This window comes from Leptosomus discolor, chromosome 2 (assembly GCF_034619465.1).
Source record: "Leptosomus discolor isolate bLepDis1 chromosome 2, bLepDis1.hap2, whole genome shotgun sequence".
In the NCBI taxonomy this organism is placed as follows: domain Eukaryota; kingdom Metazoa; phylum Chordata; class Aves; order Leptosomiformes; family Leptosomidae; genus Leptosomus; species Leptosomus discolor.
In genome coordinates this window covers 126,488,644-126,512,814 of record NC_141392.1, presented here as the reverse complement: position 1 = coordinate 126,512,814, position 24,171 = coordinate 126,488,644, and the positions used below count along the sequence as shown (strand labels likewise).

Below are 24,171 nucleotides of genomic sequence, written 5' to 3'. Positions count from 1 at the left end.
GGGCACCACTAAGGATGCCGAGGGACCGTGGAAAAGCTGGAGGTGGAGGGGAGCAATGGGGTGCACCCCGTGCCCCCCCGTCCCACAGCTTGCAGTGGGGCATCCGTGATCCTGGGGGGCTGTGGGGGGGGGGGGGCGGGGGGGGGGGGCCTGGGGAATGGGGTAGAGGTGGGGTGAAGCTGGTTGAGGAGCTCCCCAAACCCTGGGCAGGAGCTCATGGGGTCCCAGGGAGCTGTAGCCCCCCCTAGGGATCCCCCCTGCCCATTGCTCAGCAGGTCCCTGCCAGGTCACCCCATCGACGGCTGCACCCCGTCACTGCGACAGCGGGGTCCCTCCCTGCGTGGGCATCTCCTGCCTTGGAGAGCTGTTGGGAGAACAAGTCTCACCCCGTCTCCTTCCTCCTCCCGCCTAGCTCCCCCTCCTTCCCTGCTGCCCCCAAATTAACCCTTCCTCGAGGTGGGATGCCTGGGAGCGACTGCTGCTACCCCAGGCCCAACCTGGACACGGCTCCTTCCCACTGGAAGACAGTCGGAGCATCCTCACGGCACGCTCCGACAGGGGGGCACCGAGGGGCAGCAGGACGTCCTTGCACCCCAAAAGATGGGGGAGGAAAGAGGCACAGAAACCAAGAGGCACGAGCAAGACCCTCCTCAGGGGCCAGGAGAGCTTTGGATGGACACGGGTCAACCACCGTCACCCTCTTCCCAACCCAGCCCAGCCACCAGCGGCGCCTGGAGCTCCCGTGGCAGCTCTCCCACGCACGGAGCGCGGCGCTGACAGCCTGCGCCCACTCTCCTGCCCGAAGCATGCCAAGCTATGGAAACGCCTCAATACCGGCAAAGGGTGGGCTGACACCTCCTGGCAAGGGGCAGGGGGAAGCACGGTGGGCGCTGAGGGGGCACCAGGGGGCAGGGAGAGAGACCACCGGCTCCTGAGATCCCTCCGCTCGCTGCTGCGGCTCGATGGAGCCGGGAAGGTGCATCAGCCCCGTGCACCCCTTTCCTCCGCACCCCTTTCCCTCTCCATCATCTTGTCCCGGTCCCAGCTCGCCCACGCACTCCCAAGGAGGTACCTGGGCTTCACACAAGTTTGGGAAGATACCCTGGCATGCCGCTCCCCCCCGCCCCGTGCCCTGGCCAGCACAGCCCCCTAAGGAGGAAGGCAACCCCTTTCCCCCTGCACATCCCTGCCAAAAATTAACCCAAAAGCACCCTCCTCGCCCCTCTCCCCGCCACGGCTCCAGCCCCGTGACTTACAGGAAAGCTGGCTGAACAGCCTGCTGAGCCATCCCATGCTCCTGCACCGAGGGTGAGCTCGTAGCTACGAAACGCTCAAGAGAAACAGGTTCCCCCCCCCCCCCCCGCCGCCTCCCCCCCCCCCCCCCCCCCTGCTTCCCCAAACCACCCTCTCCATTGGCACAGAGAGAAGCGATAAAATCTGACGGGATTTATTAATAGCACCTCTCCCATCACTAGGGAGCAGTGCTCCAGCAACGGCTTCGAGCATCCCAGCGTGGGGTTGAGCGAGGGGAAGGAAAAAACCAAAAAGGCACCAACTTACTTTTGCCAGGGAGCAGGGTCAGGGCCGGAGGGTCAAGGTGACGGAGGAGGACACGGAGCGCTGCTCCAGAGCCCCCAGCAGATGTCGGAGGGCACCAAGGAGGAGCAGCAGAAGTCGCGTCGCGCCGGAGTCGCGGAGAAGAAGCAGGGAGGCGATGCCAGGAGAGGTGGCTGGGGGTGTCCTTCGAGCCAGGAGGGTTGGACGGAGCGGTCCCCACTCCCTCGAAGCGGGGAGAAGGATGCTGCATGGTATTGCTGCCATCTTCAGGCCGGCCAACCTGAGCTGGAGAAATACCCTCTGGCCCACCGCAGCGCCCCAAGGAGCGTGAGGCTCCCCCCAACCCCCCCAATCTATGGCAGGTTCCAGCCAAGGAGTTATTTTATGATTTACTTTCAATCTCATTTTCACTTTCAGGAGACCAAAAAAATCCTTTTCCCAAGTGGCTCAGGCCCCCAAACCCCCGAAAACACAAAGTGGGTGGGTGTCTGCCACGGGCAGCGACGGGGAGACACCGGCCGTGGCAGCGGGGGGTGCCAAGCCACTGGTGGGATGCTGGAGCAAGATTCGGGATGCTCCAGTGGTTTTTGGGAGCTGTCGGTAGGAGCCGGGCCAAGCGCCAGCGACGTGGTGGGCCTCGATAAGATCGTCACCGCTCGTGTGAGCACCGGGGGGTCCCCAGTGGGGGTGCTCCCTGCCAACACAGCCCTCGGGAGCAGTAGGGTCAGACCCTCAGGGTTGGAAGGGGGTGGGGGATCAGGATTAGCAGGAAAGCACCCAGTAAGGGGTTGGATTTGCTCTTCTTTTGCCATCTGATGGTCCCTGGCGAGGAGATCGGCTCAGCTCGTTGGGTCCTGGAGCTCTTGCACCCACGACACCTCCAAAGGGGCCAAACAGGCAGCGGGGAGGGCCGGTTGGGCTATCCTAGAAGCCAACAGGGTCCTCCACAAATTATCTACTGACATATCCCCGCTCGTCGACCCCAACTCGGCCCACGCCTGGACACCCCGGGCTTTTCTCCGCAGCCCAGCCCAGCCATCACCCTCCTGGGTGCCTTGGTCCAACCACGGTGGGTTCACTCAGCCCAGAAGAGCTGAGATTCTGCCAGGGGTTTGGAGCAACCCCAAAGCCCTTCCCCAACGCCTCCGTTTGGAGGATGCGCTTCGGTTCGGCTTGGCTCCTGTCCTGGGGAAAAGAAGTGGCCTCTGAAAGGGGCTCCCCGAGGTCCAGGTTGGACATGAAACAGCTGATGCGGCCCTGGAGAGGTAGGACTGGTGCTGAGGTGGGGGACCTGCTCCCCCAGCCCTGGGATGATGGTGATGGATGAGTCCGAGATGACCACAGGGGCTGCAGGATAATCCCTTCTCCTCCATCCGGAGCTACTGGTGGTCACCACTGCCGGGTTGAAAAGGGTGGTGGTGGCCATGAAGCGCAGAGGAAGAGATCTCGGGCATCCACCCGCCCACCTCCGGGCTGTGGGAACTGGTGGCATTGCCTGTGCTGTTGCCATGGGGTTGCCATGGTATTTGTATCCGCGGCTGCCATGGAGACAGGAGGAGGCTGGGAGTGGGGGGCTGCTGCCAGGGCTGCCAGGATGTCCCCCAGGCCTCCCACAGAGGAGGTCTGATGGACCTGTGGCTCCCCAGGTCCTCCTTCTTTGCCCTTCTGGAAGATAAGAGTGATGCTGCCTTTCCAGGGAATGGACCTTCCCTGCCGGAGTCTGCTACAAGCGGCTCTGCTGCGCGTCCTCTCCTCTTCCTGGGTGGGTGGGACAGGAGCCAGGCAGAACCGAAAGGAAAGGTCCAAAGCGGGGTGTCGGGGAAGGGCTTTGGAGTTGCTCCAAGCCCCTTGGGCAGGATCTCAGCTCTGCTGGGCCGAGGCTGAACTGAGACACCAGGAGGGTGATGGCAGGGCTGCGCTGGGCAAGAGACTTCCAGGGAGAGGGGGCATCCACAGCTTCTCTGGGCAACCTGTTCCCATGTCTCACCACCCTCGTAAAGAACTTCTTCGTTATGGCCCATCTAAATCTACCCTCTTCCAGGCTAAAAACGTTGCCCCTTGTCCTGTGGCTACAGGGCCTGGTAAAAAGTCTTTCTCCATCTTACAAGCCCCCTTTATATACCGAAATAAATAAAGATCCCAGGAAGGTCTCCCCAGAGCCTTCTCCAGGCTGAACAACCCCAGCTCTCCCAGCCTTTCTCCATAGCACAGCTGTTCCAGCTCTCTGACCATCTCCGTGGCCTCCTCTGGACCCGCTCCAGCAGGTCCACATCTTTCCTGTGCTGGTGCCCCCAGAGCTGGATGCAGCCCTGCAGGGGGGGGTCTCACCAGAGCGGAGCAGAGCGGGAGAATCCCCTCCCTCGACCTGCTGCCCACGCTGCTCTGGGTGCAGCCCAGGATGCCGTTGGCTTTCTGGGCTGCAGGGGCACATCACAGGCTCACACCCCATTTTTTTCACCCACCGGTACCCCCAAGTCCTTCTCGGCAGGGCTGCTCTCAATCCCTTCATCCCCCAGTCCGTATGGATACTGGGGATTGCCCTGACCCCTGTGCAGGACCTTGCACGTGGCCTTGTTGAACTTCATGCGTTCTCCAGGCTGTCCAGGTCCCTCTGGATGGCCTCCCTTCCCTCCAGCGAATCGGCTGCACCACGCAGCTTGGTGTCCTCTGTAAACTCGCTGAGGGTGCACTCAACTCAACGTCACTGACGAAGATATCAAACAATATCGGTCCCAATACAAACCCAGGAGGGACAGCACTTGTCACTGATCTCCACTTGGACACAGAGCCATTGTCCACAACTCTCTGGACGCGGCCACCCAGCCAATTCCTGATCCACCGAACAGTTCATCCATCAAACCTGTGTCTCTCCAATTTAGAGACAAGGATGTTGTCTGGGACCATGTCCAAGGCCTTGCAGAAGTCAAGAGAAACAACATCAGCTGCTCTTCCCTCACCCACCAACGCAGCCACTCCATCATAAAAGGCCACCAGATCAGTCAGGCACAATGTGCCCTCGGTGAAGCCACGTTGACTGTCTCCAATCGACTCCCTGTCTTCCACATGCCTTGATATGTTTTCCAGGAGGATCTGTTCCAGGATCCAACTGGGCACAGGGGTGAGGTTGGTAGTTCCCAGGGTCCTCCTTTTTACCCTTTTTAAAAATGGGTGCGATGTTTCCCTTGATTTCCAGTCACTGGGGACTTCACCTGACTGCCAGGACTTTTCAAAGACGATGGAGAGTGGCTTAGTGACTGCAGTTCCCTCAGCACCTTGGGGGGCATGTCTTCAGCTCCCACGGACTTGCGTATGTTCAGGTTCCTCAGATGGTCTCAAACCTGATCTTCTCCTATGATGGGTGGGATTTCATTCCTCCAGTCCCTGCCCTGAGATTCAGGGAACTGAGACATGTGGGAAGAGCAACCGCCACTGAAAACTGAGACCAAAAAGTCGTTGAGGACCTCAGGCCTGGAGCCTTCTAGAAAGGCCCGTTGGAGGGACATTCAGAAACAAGGATGAAGCAGGAACCTGGGATGGAGCAGCTGTGGACACGCCAGTGCCCCCAGAGGCTCAGAGTGGCCCCGCTGCCTTTCCCCTCTTGCCAGCACTGTCCCTGGCACCCTCGTAGCCCTGGAGGTCATTGTCCCCCATTCAGGCAATATCTGAAGAACTCTCAGGGATGTTTTTAGGATGCTACTGTTTTATCCTCTTGATAAAGGCTGGGTTTCAGCGACGGGTTCTCCACTGAGGTCTCATGCTAGTGGGGAGAGGGCTTGTCACTGGCTGGTTTTCCTCCCTCCCTCCTTCTGCCCCGCTGCTTCCCACTCAGAGCCTCTTTTCCCACTGCCTCTCCCCAGTTCCCGTGCCATGGGCGTGTGCCACGAAGAAGCCCCGTGAGCCTCTGCTGCCCCATGAGCTCTGTGCCAGGGGAGATCCCCCACAGCACCACCACGCCAACACACAGTGGCTGCTGCTGCTGCCCGCGAAGGGGGCGCAGGAGTCATTTTCTGGCAGGAACTGCAGTGCCTGGGGAAAAAAAAAAAAATCCATGTTGGAGCAGACTGGGAAGGGCTGTGTCCCTCTGGTGGGACCCCACGCTGGAGCAGGGGAACAGCAGCACATGGAGTGCCTGCAACCCCCATTCCCCACCTCTCTTTGGGGAAAGAGGTCAAAGAGTTGGGAATGGAAAAGCCAAGTGGAACCTGGGAAGAAGACAGAATGGGGGGGAGGTGGTTTTCCTTTTGTTTTTGTTTCTTACTATCCTGCTCTGTCTTTAATCGGCAAGAAATTAAATTAATCTTCCTCACGTTGCATCTGTTTTGCCTGTGATGGTAGGTAGTGAGTTCTCCTAGAGTCATAGAATCACAGAATGGTTTGGGTTGGAAATGACTTTTGAAGCCCATCTAGTCCAACCCTCCTGCCACCAGCAGGGTCACCTTCCACTAGACCAGGTTGCTCAAAACCTCGTCCAATCTGACCCTGAACGCTGCCAGGGAGGGGGCATTCCTGCTCCAAACCCAAAACCAAAGCGCAGAAGAGCAGCAGGGGTGAGTGGGGACAGCTGGGGACAGCAGAAAGCTCGGCACCCGCCAGCACCGGCCACTGCCATCCCATGTCCTGTTTAAGGTCAACGTGCTCTTCCATGCCACGGCGGTGGAAGCAGAGGGAGCACTGGCAATAAAAGTCCCCATGGCAGCTCCTAAGTGTGGGTGGGAATTCCATTGAGGAAACCCTCTGGGGGAAGAGGGAGGTGGAGCAACTCGGTCACCAGGCAGGGACACGGCCAACGGAGCGCCTCGGCCCAGGGGAGCCTCGGGACCGTGACCAATGGCTGGCCACCAGTGAGATCGAGCGGGGTAGAAGATGGAGCCTCCGACAGAGACACCTCATGAGCGGTTCTCCTTGGAGCATGGGTGACACTGTTGTGGGTGTCCAGGCCACTGGGTCAGGAGGAGGAACTCAATGAGGACTTCTACAGGCAGCTGGAAGTAGCCTCAAGCTCTCACGGAGGACTTCTACAGGCAGCTGGAAGTGGCCTCATGTTCTCGTGGAGGACTTCAACCACCCTGATATTTGCTGGGAAGGCAACACAGCCAAGCACCCACAGTCCAGAAGGTTCCTGCAGAGCGTTGATGGCAACTTTTTGACAGAGGTGGTGGAGGAGCCAGCGAGGAAAAAAGAGGACTGGTTGGGGACGTGGAGGTTGGGGGCCATCACCGTATCGGTTTGACACGTAGAATTTTTAATTAGCGTTTCATCGTTTACTGAACTCCACCAACACTCCGAACAACCGTTAACGTGTTCGACTGGAGTTTTCCCGTCAGTCTGAAAAGAAGCGCCCGTGGGATCCTCACTAGGATCCGCCTCTGCTGGCGGCGGTGGATCATCCACGTGCCAAAGTAGCGTCTGTTTTTCAGAATGCATCGATTTCCATCGACTGTAGGATCGTCAAAGTCCTTGAAATTTATCAACAGTGACAGCGTCATTTCAACCACTCGCTCATGACCTACAAAATGGGCTTGTTTTTCTTCCCGTAACAAATTCTCTACTAAAATATAATAAAACTCTCCCAAAAAATCTAATAAAACACCATATAATGGGGGTTGTGCTCCCACGCTACGCACAGGAGGTAAGCAAGCAATCATTACATCAGCAGCCTGAGTTTGATGTAACAATTTCAAATTATCTCCATTAAGGCAAGTGTAGCATTATTCTGAGCTAGATTTAATAATGTTTCACGACATTTTTCCCTTCTAGCCTTTTCAGGGTAATAACGTACTTTACAGATCAAAATTAGGAATGTAATGGTTGGACTGGGACACACATGACGTCTTCCAGTTCAGCATTACTGGGGTGTCTTAAGAGCCGAACCAACGTTCCGCTCCGATGGATTACTTCCAAGAGGCCCCTCTGGGCAAACTGTTTGCTCCTCTTCGAAACTGAAACAAGAGGCAGCCACTGACCACGATTAACTGGACAGGTCCCAGATTGAAAACATTTATAACGGGGAACGCAGCATGGACGAGCTGGAACAACACCACTTCCACTTCGCACGCACGAGAGGCGTCTCCTCCAGCGTTTACAGAGCTCTTCCGTAGTTAAGGCATCTTCCAGAACCCAAAACTTCTCTTTGGGGCCAACTTGTGAACTTCTGGTGTAAAGGTGGGGTCGTCTCTACTCACCCACCTTAGCTGGAAGGCTCCTTCAATAGTATCCTTCCAATAGACGTGTGATTTCATGGTACCATTTAATACACGGCAGAGGCAAAAGTTCGACGTTTTATCAGCGTAGGGATCTGCACCAGCTTGGTGCATGTATCTCGGAGGATCTATTTTTTCCTTCCCTCTTGATCCATTTTAACAGAGCTCATTTCTATTGGTCTTGATTAGTCCCTTTCACCACTACCAGAGCAGTGTGCCAACTACTAAAAAAGTACAAAACTACAAAAAAAGAGCAAGCCCATCCATTTTTCTATCTACAGGATGACAAATGGTTACTACTGTGCCTGGGCTCACCCGATTGTGACCACGTGCCAATTCAACAGGCCTTCCTCGAGTTTTAAAATGATGATTTAACCGCCGGACTATTTTTTAGGCTGAATTCACCCATATTTCGGGGGGTATGAGTCAACGGCTGCCTTTTCAACAAGCTGTTCTGCAACCCCTGCTGTTTGCGGACAGCAAGGGCTATGAAACATCCATTTCAGTTCCTTTCCTCATACCCAAACCTGCACCTCATCACTTTTGAAACGACTTCCATTGTCCGACTGCACCTCTCCAGGCAGGAAAATCGGAGAGTAAACGACTTGACCCCTGAATGGTGTTTTAGGCATCAGCCGTACCACAAGGACGTACAAATCCTATTCCAGGCACCACTCCTACGGCAGTTAACATCCATTTCCACCGACCCTTTAATGGCCCCACATAACCGGCTCCCCGTGTAGGTCTGCTGTCTGCAACAGGCAGCGGTTTAAACGATCCTTCCGGTTCCCACCGGTTTTGGCACAGCCCCCTCCCCCAACCCGCACCCCAGCAGTATCACCCAGCGGCCCCGTGCCCATTTTTCACCCCAAATTCCTCCTTTAACCCCCATTTTTTCGCGCCCTCCCTCCAGGCCCAGGCCCTCGGCCTCCCCCCGCCTCAGCGCCGCCGCCGCACGGCGCAGGCGCAGCAACGCACCGCGCACGCGCGGCCGTGACGTTGCCGGCCCCCCCCCCCCCCCCCGGAGTCGCCGAACAGCGGGGGGGGGAAACGACAGGACTGCGGTGCGCAAGCGCACTCTGGGCGTTGCCAGGCGACGGCGGGACGCTCCAGACGCTCGGCGCGTGCGCGGTAGAGAGACGCGGCTCCATGAGCGGGGAAGGAGAGGCGGCGGCGGCGGCGGCGGCCTGGCGGGACCCGGTCCCGGCCCCGGCCTTGGCCCTCAGCCGCCCCGGCCCCGAGGAGCGTACCGCCGCCCGCCTCGATGCCAAGCGGCGGTGAGAAACGGGACTGGTCCCCCGCCCCCCCCCCCCCGCCCCCCCCCCCCGCCCTGGTGGCAGCGACCTGCGCGCCCCCAGCCGGCTCCCCCTAAATCAGAACCGGGTCCAGGCCCCTTTCTGCCCCCAAATCGGCACCGAGTCCCGCCCCTTCTCCCCAAACGTCACGACTGGTCACAGGTGATCTCCTCTGCCCCAAGCTGGCACTGGGGTTGGTGCCCCCACCCCCGAACCAGTGCTGGCTCCAGATCCCTCACCCCAAACTGGACCCCAGTCCGACACCCCCCCACTCAGGACTGGCACAGGCCCAGAGACCATCCCCAGGGCTCAGAACATCCCCTGCCCCCATACCAGCACTGGGGTCAGGGACCCCTATCAGGAGCTGGCAGGGGCTGGGGACCTGACGTGACCTTGCCAGCCTTCACGGGACCCGGGACCTCTCCCCAAACTGGCCTTGGGTCAGGGAGCACCCTGAATCCTGAACCAGTCAGAGACATTCCCCATTCCCTGCCTAATGGCAAGAGCTCAGGGACCACCCCTCCCAGTCCCAGGTCAGCCCAAAGTCAAGGACGTTCCCATCCTGTCCCCAGCCCAGCACTGGGGCAGCAATACCCCCTTCCCCAAGATATTGTCCTGCCGTGGACCTTCTGCCCCCCTGGACCAAATCAGCACCAGGCTAGTGGATCAGGCCGGTGCTTTTCCCAGACCTGGGACTCACCAGCAATGGGGCGCACGTTTCCCCAAAGCGGGACTGAACTGGGGTCCTCTCCCAAGCCTTCTCTGTCCCTCCAGGCTGGGTGGGATCAGACTGTGAAGTGACAGTACCCGGCCACCCCCTCCTGAGCTGAGGCTGGGTCAGGGTTCCCATCTTCCCCCAGCCTGAGGAAAACTCCCCAGTAACCATCATCTCCCCAAACTAAGAGTAAACCACAACAAGGTGCCTGTGGATCCCATTACCAACCCATGGGGCCAAACTGGACCCAGGTCACTAACAACCACCCCAACAGGCTCGTTGTCCCGTTCCTCATCCCAGAGCCTTCCCTTTCGGTTAGACTGATCCCAAGGAACTAGCATGGCACCGGTGCCAACGCTGAAATGGCTCCAGACAGGAGCTGGCTGGCTTCATGGCCAAGCAAAGGTGTGTCCCCCCGGCCTCTGCCTCCTGCCCTCCTCCCCCTGGGAAGCAAACGGGGGCTGAGCCCCCCAGCCCTGCGCTGCAGCAGTAACCAGCCCTGGGCTGCACTTCCAGCTCCAGAAAGGGAAGCCTGGACCGTGTTTTCCCTCGGGGAGGCTGTCCCACCTTTTCCTGCCTTCTTTCTGCATCTGTGGAGATCTCCTGGCCTGGCCCTAAACCTGCTGAGGGGAAGAGAGAGTGAAGTGTGCTGCCCTGAACCATGCAGTTTGGGCTGGGATCCCAGAGCCAAGACCATCTCTGAGCATTAGGAAGATGGTGTGGGGTAAAATGTTCTGTCTTTTCCCCTCTTCTGCCCAGGGAGGCCCTTGGAGAAGATGCAGAGCCGAAGGTGGCTGAGGAGAAGGAAGAGCAGAGAAGGAGCCACAAGCAGATTGAGGAGACCAGGAAGGTGCGGCAGTAGGACAGGAAGGTCCTCTTGGGTCCCCAACCTCTAGACATTTGGCTTTAGCCTCCTTTTAGCTGTGCTTAGTGTCACACAGCAGCATTGATGTGAGAAGAAGCAGGGACAGAAACTCCTCAGGACTGGGTGGGGGGTGATGCTTGGGCTGGATCCTGGGGAAATGACTTCCCGGTGACAAACAGCCCACGGACTGGAAGGATCTGGGACTAAGGCCATGTATCCAAAGCCCAGCCCAAACCCCTAGCCCCGCCCACACACGCAGGGGAAGCAAAACCAGAAGGTGCTCTGAGCACATTCCTTTTGGTGCTGATGGCCTTGCAGGGCTTTCCAGGAGAGGGAGGACCCATGGGTTCACTGAGGTCCTTGGAGTCCTCATCAATCCTGCCATAGCGTGGGACGACAGGGCTTATGGGTCCACACAGGCACGGGGACAGGGGCCAGACCCTGGACAGGCACAGCAAGAGTTCCTCCAGTATCCCTCCCTCCCGAGCTCAGATCTGGGGGTGTGAGATGTGTACCACCTCCTTCACACACAGAGGTTGGCCAAGCTGCTCTTCGATGGCACACGGATGGTGACCAATATCCAGGTGGCTGCTGACCTGAGGGAAACACAGAGGAGGGCAGAGGTGGCAGAGCTGAAGCTGCGGAGGTAAGAGACCGCACGGCGGGTCTGTCCGGAGCGGTGTGGAGGTTGGTGCACCTTTCTGAGGACATCCTCGTGCTGGTCATCCAGGAACGCTTGGCAGTTGGGGATATACCGAATCTATGTTCAAAAGGAAAATTTAGGCAAACAAAGAGCCTCCAGGTCCCACCTGTCACAGCTGGATCTTGACAGAGCTCTGCAGGTCGAGGCTGGTGGCTTCCCCACGTGGCTCTGGAGTACCACGGGCTGTCTGGTTACCGATCTCCTCCTGTGGACTCTCTGGTTACTGATCTCCTCTAGACCCATCACATCTTCAGCTCCAGAGAGTGAGAAACGCAGCTGGTTCTCAACTTTTCACCAGGAGCCTGTGCCACGTGTCCTTGTGACCTCCTTGCTTGGGAAGCACAGGCACAGCTGCCCTTGCTTCTGAGCCTGGAGGTGACACCGTGGCGGAGTACGTGCCACCTTGTGCTAAGAGGTGGCTCGGTAAATGGCCTGTCTCTAGAGGTTGCCCTCCAGTCGTGGAGACAGGGGTAGTTATGAGCTGTACCACGGGAACGTGGTGGGACAGCCCCGTCGGGCTGCGTGTGAGGAGGGGGAAGTACGTGACGCTGGGGTAATACTTGAGGAATTGGGTTTTAAGGTCTTCGCGGTGAGAGTGGTCAGGTGCTGGGTCAGGGGCCCCTGATGTTGTAGAGATCTTCCTTCTTGGAAATACTCGGCACACGCCTGGGCCAGGCCCTGCCCAACCTGCTCTGATGTCGAAGATAATCCTGCTGTGACCAGGAGCCAACGGTTTCCCATAGCCTTTCCAGCCTGGGTCATTCTCTGATGCTCTCCGTGTGCCTTCCTGGGCGAACCTGTCCTGCTTCACCAGAGGAGCAGGACAGCCTCCAAGGGTCTGGCTCTTTCAGCCCCTGTCCCCAGGACTCGATCAGCTAGAAAACACTGAGTCCTTGCTCCTACTGCCTTTGGAGGGCACTGCAGGAACAGTTTACAGGAGACTGGCTGTAGCAAGTTGCTTGTCCCTTGCTCAGTGGGATTCCCAGTGGGAATCTCCTGAAGAAACCAAGTGCTGTGTCCAGGAACTTCCCATAGAGCAGGTTTGGGGGTGGCAAAGGTGGTGGCCGCTGTTCAGCCCGAGCCAAGGGTCATTGGACGGGGCCTCTGTTTGGAAGAGGCAAGAGTTCTGTCCTATGGATGTTGGCTGTTCAATGCCATTTGGCTTTCGCTGGACTACGGGCTCTGGACAGTTTGACCACCAGTTTGACTACTGGGAGGCTGTTTGGCACTGCTTGTCCGTCACGTCTTGCCCAGAGACAGCTCGCTTGGCAGAAAGACTAGTGCTCCTTGCAAGGGTGACTCCTGCTTGAGCTGAGCTCTCGAGCCTTTGCTCCTCCAGGTTGTTAGAGCACCGGGTGAGGGCAGAGCTGGGGAAATGCCTTCTGGAGAGAAGGGCCTGCAGGATGCCAGCTCTGCCCTTGCCCGAGGCAAGAAAGCCGCTGCTCCGCTGATATCCCTTTGAATTCCAAGTGGATTATGCAGGAAAGTGCTCCTGCAGCGTGGGCCACTGAACCACGTCCGAAAGCCCTCGCTGCCCTGCCCCACCTCCCCGTGTGCTCCTTTACTGCCTCTGCAGGGTGGCGAAGCTGAAGAACGAAGCCAAGGCCAGCACAAGCAAGTTTGAGGAGATCATGTCCAAATGGGCCTTGGCCAAGGAGATGACGATCCCGCAGGAGCTGTGGCAGCTGCTGGACCGACAGCAGCAGGAGTGTGCGCTGCTCCTGGAGGAGAAGAACAAGCTCATCGGTGACCTGCAGCAGGTAGCAGGGGGACAAAACAGGGGCAACTGGGAAGGACGAACGGGTTCAAGCTCTGGTGGATGCTGTTCTAAAGCAACAGCCATCCCTGTCTGGGTCTTCTGTCATCCTTCTGTCTGGGACTTCTGTCATCCTTCTGTCTGGATCTTCTGTCATCCTTCTGTCTGGATCTTCTGCCATCCTTCTGTCTGGATCTTCTGTCATCCTTCTGTCTGGATCTTCAGCTCACCAGTACATTGCAGAGATCCACGTGGCGGCAGTTAGTCCGGGTCAGAACTGTGCCAGGAGCTGCAGCGCCAGTGTCCCAATGGGGACGATGAGATCGGGTGCTCTGGCCCCATTTGGTGCGTGAGGACACGCAAGACGCTGGTAGTAAGACAAACTGGCAGGTCTCCAGATTTGCACAGTAAAGAAACAGGTTGCCTGGCCCTCAGAGTGTGTCTGCAGGCACGTCACCTCCCACTCCATCTCACCTGGACCTTTTGGCAGCCATGGTCTGTCTCACCTCTCGTTCTTCCCTCCTGACTTTCTGGCTCTTTTATCACTTCTTCGTTGGAAAAGGCAGCGTCTGCGTCTCAGTTAGCCCCTGAGGATCCCTGGTCAAATACTTCTCTCTGATTTCAGCATCTGCTCTTTTCCTCCAGGAGCTGAAAAACAAAGACGAGCAATACGTGCAGGCCCTCCAGAAGCAGTCGGATGATATCCACCTCCTTTTGGAGAGAATGGAGGAACAGATCAGGCTCATGCTGAAAACTTACCGTCACAAGCTCCTGCAGATTGAGGTACCCACTTCATATGGTGGAGGAAGAGTCCAATGAGGAAACCTGCAGCCGCTTGCTTCTCCGTATCTGGAGGCACAAAGGCCTCAGGCTCATTGCAGTGACTGGGTTGACTCCTGGCCAGAGCAGCAGGGCTGATATCTTGGTGAATGAGGCTGAAAACTGGCCAAGCAAGAGCACTGAATGGTGCTGAGTGCTGAGGGGCTGGTTTATAACGTGCTGTGCACGACGACGGCTCAGTGCAGAGCTACAAAGTCCCTCCTCACGAACCAAACCTGCATTTGATGCTGAGTGAGGGCATCTCTCCCCATTTAGTGTCTGCTTAGGTGAAATCAGGTGGCTGTCTGACCGAGCTCCACTGCTAACTATCAAGCAGGGATTTCCAGTGAACTCACAGAGCCACCCACCACCTAGAGCATCCCTCCCAGCTCTGGGTGGCTGATAGCAGCAGTCCCCGTGGGGGTCACAGTGTGAGGTCTCTGCCAGCGGGGTCCTGGCGTGGAGAGGAGAGATCAGGCCAGTGTGTGTTCATCGGACAGCGGCCCCAGTCTGCAACCGATCCTCTCCTAGAGGCTGCTGGCCTGGACTAGTGTAGGGGTGGCAATGGCTGGTGCCAACGTGATGGTGAAGGGCTCTGTCTGCTTCACAGAAAGCTTTTGAGCTCGAGCGGCGAGAGCTGCTGGACGACAACAGGAAGAAATGGGAGGAAGCCATCCAGGCCCACAACACGCAGGAGGTAAGGTCCGTATGAGGTGTGGAATCTTGGAATCACAGAATCATTTATACTGGAAAAGACCTTTTAAGATCATGGAGTCCCACCGTTGACCCAGCGCTGCCAGCTCCACCACTAAACCATGTCCCCGAGCGCCACCTCTGCACGTCTTTCAGATACCTCCAGGGATGGTGACTCCACCACCTCCCTGGGCAGCCTGTTCCAGTGCTTGACAGCCCTTTCAGTGAAGAAATTCTTCCTCATGTCCAATCTAAACCTCCCCTGGTGCCACTTGAGGCCGTTTCCTCTTGTCCTATCGCTTGTTCCTTGGGAGAAGAGACTTGGGGTCGCCCCACCTCGCTCCAACCCCCTCTCAGGCAGCTGCAGAGAGCGATCAGGTCTCCTCTCAGCCTCCTCTTCTCCAGGCTGAACACCCCCAGCTCCCTCAGCCGCTCCTCACCAGACCTGTTCTCCAGACCCTTCCCCACCTTCGCTGCCCTTCTCTGGACACGCTCCAGCCCCTCAAGGTCCTTCTGGCAGGGAGGGGCCAAAGGCTGCCAGGAACCAGTGCTGCTCTCCAGCACTGGGCTGCCCTGAAAGACATATGTGCATGAAGGCAGATGGTTCCTCAGGCGTGTGGGGGGCAGAGGGGCAGTTTTTCTGCCCGCTCTGCGGGCGAGTTATCCATGCATGACCTTGCTTTGGGCTGGCCAAAGGAGCTGTGATCACGGGAGGAAGCTGTCACCACTGATGGATGATGCTCTCCTTTCGCCTGTAGATGGAATACCTGCGTGCCCGTATGAGGAAGGTGGAAGAGTTTGAGAAAGAGCTGAATCAGCTACGGCTGCAGGATGAGGAGGAGTATAACAGCATGAAGATGGAGCTGGAGAACGATGTGCAGGTACAGAAAAGGCTGGCGTGTGCTACGGGGGGAGGCAGTGGATCTGATCTCCCTGGGCGTTTCGGTGGGTAGCTGGCCCCGTGGGGCAGCTTGACGGTACGAAAGCTGCAGCTGGTATCGGGTCACCTCAGCTCTTCAGCGTGCACAGTCCAGCCCCGTGTCAACAGGGCGATGGAGCCGTTGTTCTCTCCTCTCCACGGGTCCTACACCACGGTGTCCATCAGCCCTTGGCTCTCGGAGGTCTGTAGCATGCGAACTGGAGCTCTAGGACGTGTGAAGCACCTGGGAAGGCCGAGGGTTGTGCTCCTTCTGGCATCGTGATCGTTAGGAGGATTGAACAGCGTGGGTGTCCTGACACCAGATGATTTCGGATCAGCCCAATTTGATCAGCATCTTGGCCTAGGAGGTGTGAGCTTTTTCCTCTGACATCTAGCCATAGGCCTGTGATTTCTCTAATGCCCGTGAAGTCCACCTGGTGGGAGAACTATCACGAGTTTGCCCTTACCCAGGTAGAAGGGCAGTGGAAGAGCACAGCCCCGGCACGCCAGGGGCTCTCCCTGGAGCGTGGGATCCAAACCTCGTCGCCGTGGCTTTCCCGAGGTGCAGACACCTTTTAGTCCACTGCATTCTCTGCGAGCAGCCGTGGCACCAAAGCAGTGCATCCGTGGCTCTCTGCGATCCTGCGGGTCCCCCAAGGGCCAGTGTTGGCCCTGGGCTGTCAGGTTTGGCTTTGCCCAGCGTCCTTCGGCCTCCTCGGCTCAGCAGAGAGCCCTGCCACCCCCAGCACCTTCCCTGCTCATTTTCCCTGCTCGTTGCTCCCCAGCCTGCACGGTAGAAATGGGACACGTCGCATTTGGACTTTAGGAAGGCTCAGTGTTTATCCCATGGGGTGTCCTCCTAGGAAGCCCAGGGAAACACAGGTTAGGGCCGACGTCTAGAAGGTTTTTCACGACTTCAGGTGAAATATTGCTGTGGCAAGGTCCCTGTCAGCCTGAAAGAACATCTCCTGGGAAGGCAGCCCTGACTTTGCTGTTTCTTTGCCTTCATTTTGATAACCTGGAAGGTGACACAGAGCGTGTAGTGTTTGCAGGTGACTCTGAGCCATTTGGGGAGGGTGGCAGCAGCACGCTGGAGATCAAGGTTCACAGGGGGTGATGTGAGGCCCTTGTTTAATTTCAATCGCATCCTAACGTGGAAGGACCTTTATAGATCTCCCCAATCAAGCACTGTGTTATGAGGTTTTTTCAGCATCAGATTTCTGCCTCCTTTTGCACATGGAAAACACTTATACAGAGGAACTAAACCACACCAGGCCCAGACACCAAATCTCACCCCTCCAGGCAGCCACGCTGCCTGCTCCTGGAGTTTCCCTGCCGCTCTGTCCCCCTGAGCTCACTTCCAGCCGAGCTGTAGGGCTGGCAGAGAGCGGGGAGCATCGGTAGGGTGTGAAACCTCCCAGCCCAGAGCAGCAGCCCCAGGAGACTGGGAAGTAGCTCATCCTTTCCACCAGCTGCTGAGCAAACGGGGCGCTGGGAAGCTGAGAGAGAGAGGTCTCCATTGCGGCTGTCTCCTCCATTGCAGCGGTGGAGCAAAGGGGAGGACTCGCTGCCTCTCTGCTGTCCCCAGGCTGTGCAGCGAGATGCTGCCGTCACAATGCTTCCGTTATTTGTTTTGTTCTGGTTTCCTTAAGATCTGCGGTCGCTCCTCCTGTGCGTCCCTTCCTCCAGCTCGCCGAATCACTTCTGAGCCTCTTGGTTAATCCGGAGACGTGCAATTCCAAAAACTGGCGTGAAAATCAGGAGCCGGGCTGAAGGGAGAGGCTCAAAGTAGTATCCCATTGAGTGGAAGTTGGGTACCACTTCAGCCCGTTCTCCCTTCCCCAGGCATGGCCCTGTAGCACGTGGACAACCAGTGTCTTCATCACTCACCCTTGAGCGATGCCACGTGGCCGTGGCTTAGCTGGGAAAACGTGCATGGGAAGATGGGTTTGGAGCTGCAGGATCAATAGGATTCGGGCTTCGGTGTGGCCTTTGCTCATGGCACAGCTTGGTTTTGTGGTTTTTTTTTGGAATGCCAGAACCTGGAGAGGCAGCTCCAGCAGATGAAAGCCATCTATCAGCTCAACCAGGAGAAGCTGGAGTACAACCTTCACGTGCTTAAGAAGCAGGAGGAGGAGAACACCCGCATCAGGTCCCAGCAGAAGAGGAAGATCAACCGGTAAATACCCCAGCCCTGAAAGGTGGGCTCTGCCGTAACATGCCGTCACCTCCCGTACCCCGTTTTGCGTGGGGCCCGTCGCTTAGCACAGGCCAACGGGCTCTGTCCCAGCCCACCCGGGGTGGTGGGTAGCCCAAGGCAGGGCCATCCCCAGAGCACTTTGAATGGGCTGGCTGTGGCCAACCTCTGCCAGCTGCACCAGCCTCAATGGCTAGTAGAGAAGCAACCCCAAGTCCCCAAGCCTTCATCCAACCTGGGGTTACCCCTTCGGGGATGCCCAGCTTTGCTGTCCCTCCCCAGGCTCCACAGCTTGCTCAAGAACCTGAGAACAAAACTGGCCACCCAAGAGAAGCAGTTCAGCGAGGAGAACCAGAGCCTGGCAGCCGACTGCGAGTGCATCACGGGGAAATGCCAAGAGGTGCAAAGGAGGATGAGGTGGAGTGTGTGCTGTCGTGTGAAGAGTAAGGCCGTGACGGTGCCTGTCGGAGCCCTCCCCGGGGGCTTTCACCGCGGTGGCTCCGCAAAGTTGCAAATATCGGTCGTTGATTAAGGTGACAGATGTGACAAGTATGGAACGGCCGCTGATAAATGCAGAGTGACGCTGGCCGAGTTCTCCCGGGGGGTCTTTGCCGGGGGCGGAGGCGCAGCTCTCGCCGGGAAGGCGTCCCTGCCTTGGGCGGAGAAGAGGAGCTCGGCCCGGCCACCGTCTCTTGTAGATCTTCAGTCCCTTTCTCCCCATTTTTACCCCTTATTCTCCTCTTTTTATGCTCTAATTCGCCGTTTCCCCTCCCACGGGTTACGCAGAGCGTGATTTAGGTGGAGAGTTGAGTGACACCGTCACACGTGTGTAGCAGGATCTCTGTAATCTCGTTATAACTGTAATATTAACTTTTCTAGAGAATTAAGCAAAAGTTTCCCTCCAGGGCATCGTCGCCTCCAGAGTTTTGCGTTGAAACTCTTTTTCTGCTTGGTCCCTCCCCCTTTAGCCAAAACAGAGCCGTCTTGCCGCCGCAAGGCTCCCCCTCTCAGCCGTTCTCTCCCCTCGCAAGGTCGGCAGAAGGGAGAAACAGCTACCAGCGTTCTCGTCCTTTTGCTGGCTTTTCCCAGCTGAACCAGTTGGCTCGGCTCTCCTCCTTGCTCTGTCATGGTAACCTCACAAGCCTACATGTCTCCATACGGGCATCCACCCACGATGAGGCCTTGGAGCCCCTCAGTGAGGTGCAGGAGGAGCTGACGTGTTGTTTCGGGGCACGGAGCCTCCTCCCATGGGCCATCTCCCTCCTGCACAGGCACTTTGCTGTCAGGGACGCCGAGAAATTCGTGGAGGTCTGGCTGATGAACGAGGAGGAAGCCAAAGGGCTGGCGCGGAAAGCCCTCGACGCAGATCGTATCATTCACACCCAGCAACTGGGGCTGCCCTGGGAAGAGCCTCGTTACTGGTTCCTGGACAACGTCGGCCCCCTTGGGCGTTACAAAGCGAAGAGGATGGCGACCAAGCTGGCTATGGAGGTCCTGACAGGTGGGATGCCCGGTGGCCTTGTCATCCTGGTGGCATTGGGAGACCCTCACCTTCCTCCGGGACAGCCCCCCACCCCGCTTGCCATTGCAAGGGGGGGATCTTACAGGGGTGACATTGCAAGCCCAGGCAGGGCTTGTCCCCAACCCTGAGCTGGCTCCTGCCAAATCAGCTTGGGCATCTTTGCACTGGGCTTTGCCCAGCGCTCCCAGTTCCAGAGAAGCTCGTGCTCCAAGATCTTTGGGCCCCTTTCCAGGTGGCAGGGAAGGACTGTGGTTTGTGTGATGATTCCTGCAGCGATGTGACTGGGGAGCACCGTCAAAGCACAAAGGCTTTTCCCCACCCTTCTTTCTCCACGTTTCAGAGAGCAGCTCTGGGGGACAGGAGGAGGAAGGGAGAGAGAAGAAGAAGGAAGAAGCGGGCGGTGGACAAAGAGGGAAAGAAAACACGGTGAAGGGGGAGGATAGAGTCACGCCTCTGCGAAATATCTCCAAGAAGACTGCCGAGAGGATCCTGGAGCTCATGAGCGACGAGTTGGTGCGTGATGAGGCAGCCCATGGCTTGCTCGGGGACAGCACGCCTGCTCCCCTCGTTCCTCCAGCTTGTCGTGGGCCTCCACGTCTTGGGGGGAAGGCTTCTGCACGGCGCTGCCTTGCTCTACCGAGCAGCCTGTTGTCAGAGAGCTGCTCCAGGAGAGGATCTCCAGGTCTTTTTCGACCGTGTGGGGCACGTATATGATGCTCATAAAAGATGTTGGCAGGCACAGCGCCCTTGCCACAAATCCACGGCTCCCTGCCAGCCTCTCACGCTGCCCACCCACCCCGCTCAGCGTGCCGTCGCAGGATGGCACGGCCGTAGCGTGGCACGGGCTGGCTTCTGGGCAGGGACAGAGACACACTATGGCTCTTCACCCTCTTCTCCACGTTGTCTCCCAAGGATTTCCTCGTTGAGAGCAAGCTGCTGAGGCCCCTGCGCTCCCTGAGGAGGCACGAGCGCACCCTCACGAAGCTCGACTCCATCTTTGCGGTGAGTTGGGCCTTGGCCAAAAGGTTTTTTCCACGGCAGGGAAGGCTGGTGGTCACCAGGGAGAGCTCTGCCCCGTGTCCATGGGGTGTAGGACTGAGCCTGCCCCAGGGAGGTCCGGCTGGGCTGCTGGGCGGGGTGCTCTGGGGCAGCAAGGGTTGAGGAGCACTGCGAGAGGGTGTGAAGAACTGTGGCCAGATGCTTCTCAGCTCAAGGGTGTCCTGCTGATGAATTAAACAACATCTCCAGGGCCCCTCCAGCCTGTTCACAGACTCCCCCATCCGCAGATACCCTCGGCTGTCCCACACTAACCGCTTCTTACCACCCGCTCCTGCCTTGCGTGGCGTTGCCAGAGGGGCAGCTCCACCTCCCGTGATGCCTCTGAGGGATGCTAACCTGGTTCCTCTCTGCCCCTCAGGCCCTCAAGATCGACAGTGAGGATGACCTTTACCAGCTGCTGGATTTTTTCCTGAACTACAAAGCCCAGGGGGCGGCTGTCAGCCAGGTGGGATCACCAGGGGTAGCACTGAGGAGAGCCCAGCAGAGCCAGGGCTCCAGGAAAGGGGGAGCAGAACATCTGAACACCTAGGGAAGGCAGAGAGTTGACCCTGAAATGTTTCCCTCTCACCGGACAAGGGAGGTGAATGTGCCAGAGCTGAGGGGTTGTAATCTTCTGTCATGGCTGAACAGAGCCTATTGCACGTGAATTTTTGCCTCAGCTCCCTAAATTTGCTGAGGGACAAGGCTACAGGCAGGTGGAAGCTCCTAAGGGGAAGGTGGCTCTTGGGGAGGCGGAGGAGGAGGTGGTGGAAGGCACAATGCCCAGCTTGCTGGCCTTCCCTGCAGAGCCAGGGCAGCCCAGGTGGAGAAGATGTCACGGATTCGGCTGAGGACAGAGAGGACGGCGGATCCAGTGCCCGGAAGGACGAGCTGAAATCCCCTGGGAGCTCGCTGGGCTCCCTTCCATCTGCGCACATCCAGGCTGATGATGTCCTAAAGATCCTGAAAGCCTTTGTGCGGGACTTTGACAAGCTGAGGTGGGACTAAGGGCAGAGCGGGGCTGTTGTCACTGGGAGGGCGTCAGACTGGGGCACAGAGGGGGTTATGGGGGTGTGTGGAAAGGGCTGGGGGTGACTGTATTGTCCTGGCTGGAGCAAGAGCTTCGCCTGCCTGCACTGCAAGGGCACAGAGGGGTGAGGAGGGTCCCCCCGGGGCGAGGGGGTACACACAGGGCTGGGGACAACCAGGCAGGAGGTGACCCAGCAGCCCAGGGAGGGAAGCAAAGCCCTGGGGCAGGCAGGTACCAGCTGTGGCGCTGTGCTCATCCGTGTGACGATGGCAATGGTGCTCAGTGCAGCTGAGGGGGTCACCAGGGCTGTTCCTCACCCGTGAAGAGCTGAGCCCTGGGACTCTGTTCTCTGCCCCCCCCCCCCAGGGAGAAGGATGGATCAGGAAAGGAGGTGCTACAGATCTGGGACAACTCCAAGGACCGGGAGTACTGGGAAGCCCTGGCACACGTTATCCCCGAGCCGACGTTGAAGCTGTGGGACGCGCTGACGGTGGCACTGGAGGAATATTAGTGAGTGCCTGGCAGCGCTGTTGGGGACAGGGCAGGCGGGTGGCGTGGCCGCGGGGGGGGACACCTACGGCGGGGTTGGCACCGACTGGCTGCCTCAACCCTCTTCCCTCCTTGCCCAGCGAGATCCTCAGGCGCAGGGCCAGCCTGCTCGCCGAGACAGCCCTCCTGCAGCGGCAGAACTCGGAGCTGCGCCTGATGCTGGAGGAGTACGTCAGCTCCAGGGTGAGCGTGACCCCCTCCTCCCCTGTCACCTTGGGGACATCCCACCGTGTCCCACGCAGAGGTCCCGGACACGGGGGCCACTGCCTGGAGCCCATGGGTGTCAAGCTCAGGGTGCTTCTCCTCGCAGGTGAACAGCAAACTGCTCTCCCCTCCCACGCAGTGGATGGACCTGGACCTGTCCTGCTCCGGGGACGCGTGGTGAGCGCCCAGAGCCAGGGCACGGCTTTTCTCTACCCCAGGCTGAAGCTCTGTCTGGAGCCAGGGCTACCTGGCAGGGACTAATAAATCCTTTTCCCTCATCATTCCCACTGTTGCTACGCCTGTACCTAAATTCTGCATTTCCAGGGTGGTACCAGCCCAAAGCGGTGCCACTGGCAGAGTTATCTCCAAGACGGCTGTGTGGCATCCACGACTCCCTTCCACCCCTCAGGTTCACACCAGTTATATCTCATTCCCAGTACAGGCTTCCTGGCCAGCTTTATCTTTAGCTTTGACTTCCCTGCCTAGCACTAACACAGCATGCACGGTTTCTCATACCAGAGCAGAATAACAACATTTATTTTTTTTTCTCTTCTCGTGGGGTATCTGTGCCCTTGAATAGTTTTCACTTTTCTCCTGGCCCCCATCAAGGGGTCTGGCCAGCTTTGTGGGCCAGTGATCCCATGGGGCGACTTGCTCGTGCGATCCACAGGGCAGAAATGCCAACAAAAAAGCCAAGACTGAGAGGGTTTTGGGGCAGGGAGAGGGTTTTGGGGCAGGGAGAGGATTTTGGGGCAGGGAGAGCGTTTTGGGGCAGGGAGAGGGTTTTGGGGCAGGGAGAGGGTTTTGGGGCAGGGAGAGGGTTTCGTGGCAGGGAGGGGGTTTTGGGGCAAGGAGAGGGTTTTGAGGCAGGAAGAGGGTTTCAGGGCAGGGAGAGGGTTTCAGGGCAGGGAGAGGGTTTCAGGGCAGGGAGAGGGTTTTGGGGCTAGGGAGAGGGTTTCGGGGCAGGGATGGACACTCTGCCTGGGACAAAGGCGAGGCAGACGCCACCCAGCACATCTCGCCTCGCTTTGCCGCGCTCCTGGGACCACTGAAGCGCCAGCTCCTGGAGTCAGGGGATATTCAGGAACCCCAGGAGCCTCCAGCTTTTGGAATGGAGGGTGTCAGGGGGGCCGGGAGAGCCCTAAAAGGGACAAACACAAGGGGGGGGTGTCATGAACCAGTGAAGATGACCCCCGGCAGCAGAACTGGGGGGGGGGGGGGGGGGGGGGGGGCAGAAGCCCGGTGGTGGTGGGGGAACCTCCGTAGAGGGGGGCGGTGGGGTGGTAAAGGCCGTGCCTGGGCGAGGCCCCGCCCCCCGTGGCTGCAAGCCCCGCCCCCCCCGCGGCTGCAAACCCCGCCCCCCGCGTTTTTCTAGCCCCGCTCAGCCCTCCCCCGCCCCGCCCTTCTCGCCCCGCCCCCTCTCGGCCCCGCCCCCGCCCCGCCCCGCCCCTCCGCCCTCCCCCGCCGCCGCCGCCAGCAGCGGACGAGCCCCGGTCCCGGGATGCTGCCGGCGTCCGTCCCGGTCCCGCACCGCCCGTCGCGGCGGAGGGGCCGCTGCAAGCGCTGCCGTTCGCCCTCGGCAAGGTAGGACCCCCCCCCCACCCCCGGGAGCGTGGGTGCCCGGCGCTGAGCACCCCCCCCCGTGCACGGGCACTGGGTAGCGGGGGCTGGGGGTCCAGGCACTGGGGGTGCCCCGGGGGGTGTCCCGGGGGTGGGGAGTCCCGGTCCGGGCAGCGGGAGCAGCACCGGGGTTGGAGCACCGGGGGAAAGCACCGGGGGTCCGGAGGCTGCCGGTTCGGGCAGCGGAGCAGCGCTGCGGGGTCAGGGTCCAGGCGCCGGGGAGGGCGGGGGAGAGCAGCGGGGGTCCGGAGGCACGGCGGCCGCCCCGAGGTTGGGGGTTTGAGCACCGGGATCCCTTCGGGGTCCCTTCCCCGCTGACCCGGCGGGGTGGCCGGGACCTGCCCGCCCTTGGCGGTTGCCAGTGGCCCGGAGCGGTGTCACTCAGGCGAGTGCTCGCCCGGGGAGGGAGCTGCGGGCTGAGTCACCGGCAGGAAACCGATTGCATCAGGAACGGGGCTGGTTTTTCCACCCGGGGTTCTCGGAAAACCC

At 58.9% G+C, this 24,171-nt stretch overlaps 1 protein-coding gene across 1 annotated transcript; it reads left to right on the top strand.

Moving 5' to 3' along the window:
* The first annotated feature begins 1,641 nt into the window (after positions 1–1,641).
* On the top strand, positions 1,642–22,243 carry DRC1 (dynein regulatory complex subunit 1). The gene is made up of 20 exons (XM_086460501.1): positions 1,642–1,884; positions 1,975–2,217; positions 6,184–6,262; positions 8,851–9,034; positions 10,527–10,617; positions 11,166–11,278; positions 12,912–13,095; positions 13,737–13,874; positions 14,521–14,607; positions 15,362–15,484; positions 17,562–17,701; positions 18,002–18,136; positions 18,991–19,249; positions 19,819–19,947; positions 20,154–20,243; positions 20,659–20,745; positions 21,087–21,277; positions 21,676–21,819; positions 21,939–22,041; positions 22,169–22,243. The coding sequence occupies exons 1-20, from the start codon at positions 1,642–1,644 to the stop codon at positions 22,241–22,243; spliced, it is 2,838 nt and encodes a 945-aa protein (XP_086316627.1).
* Positions 22,244–24,171: the final 1,928 nt, after the last annotated feature.

Excerpts from the sequence above, each read along its gene's own strand:
- DRC1 (XM_086460501.1), top strand. The coding sequence starts at position 1,642 with ATGTCGGAGGGCACCAAGGAGGAGCAGCAGAAGTCGCGTCGCGCCGGA. Across the intron at positions 11,279-12,911 it reads GCAGAGCTGAAGCTGCGGAG|GGTGGCGAAGCTGAAGAACG; the intron begins GTAAGAGACCGC and ends CTGCCTCTGCAG. Across the intron at positions 21,820-21,938 it reads GTGGCACTGGAGGAATATTA|CGAGATCCTCAGGCGCAGGG; the intron begins GTGAGTGCCTGG and ends CTCCTTGCCCAG.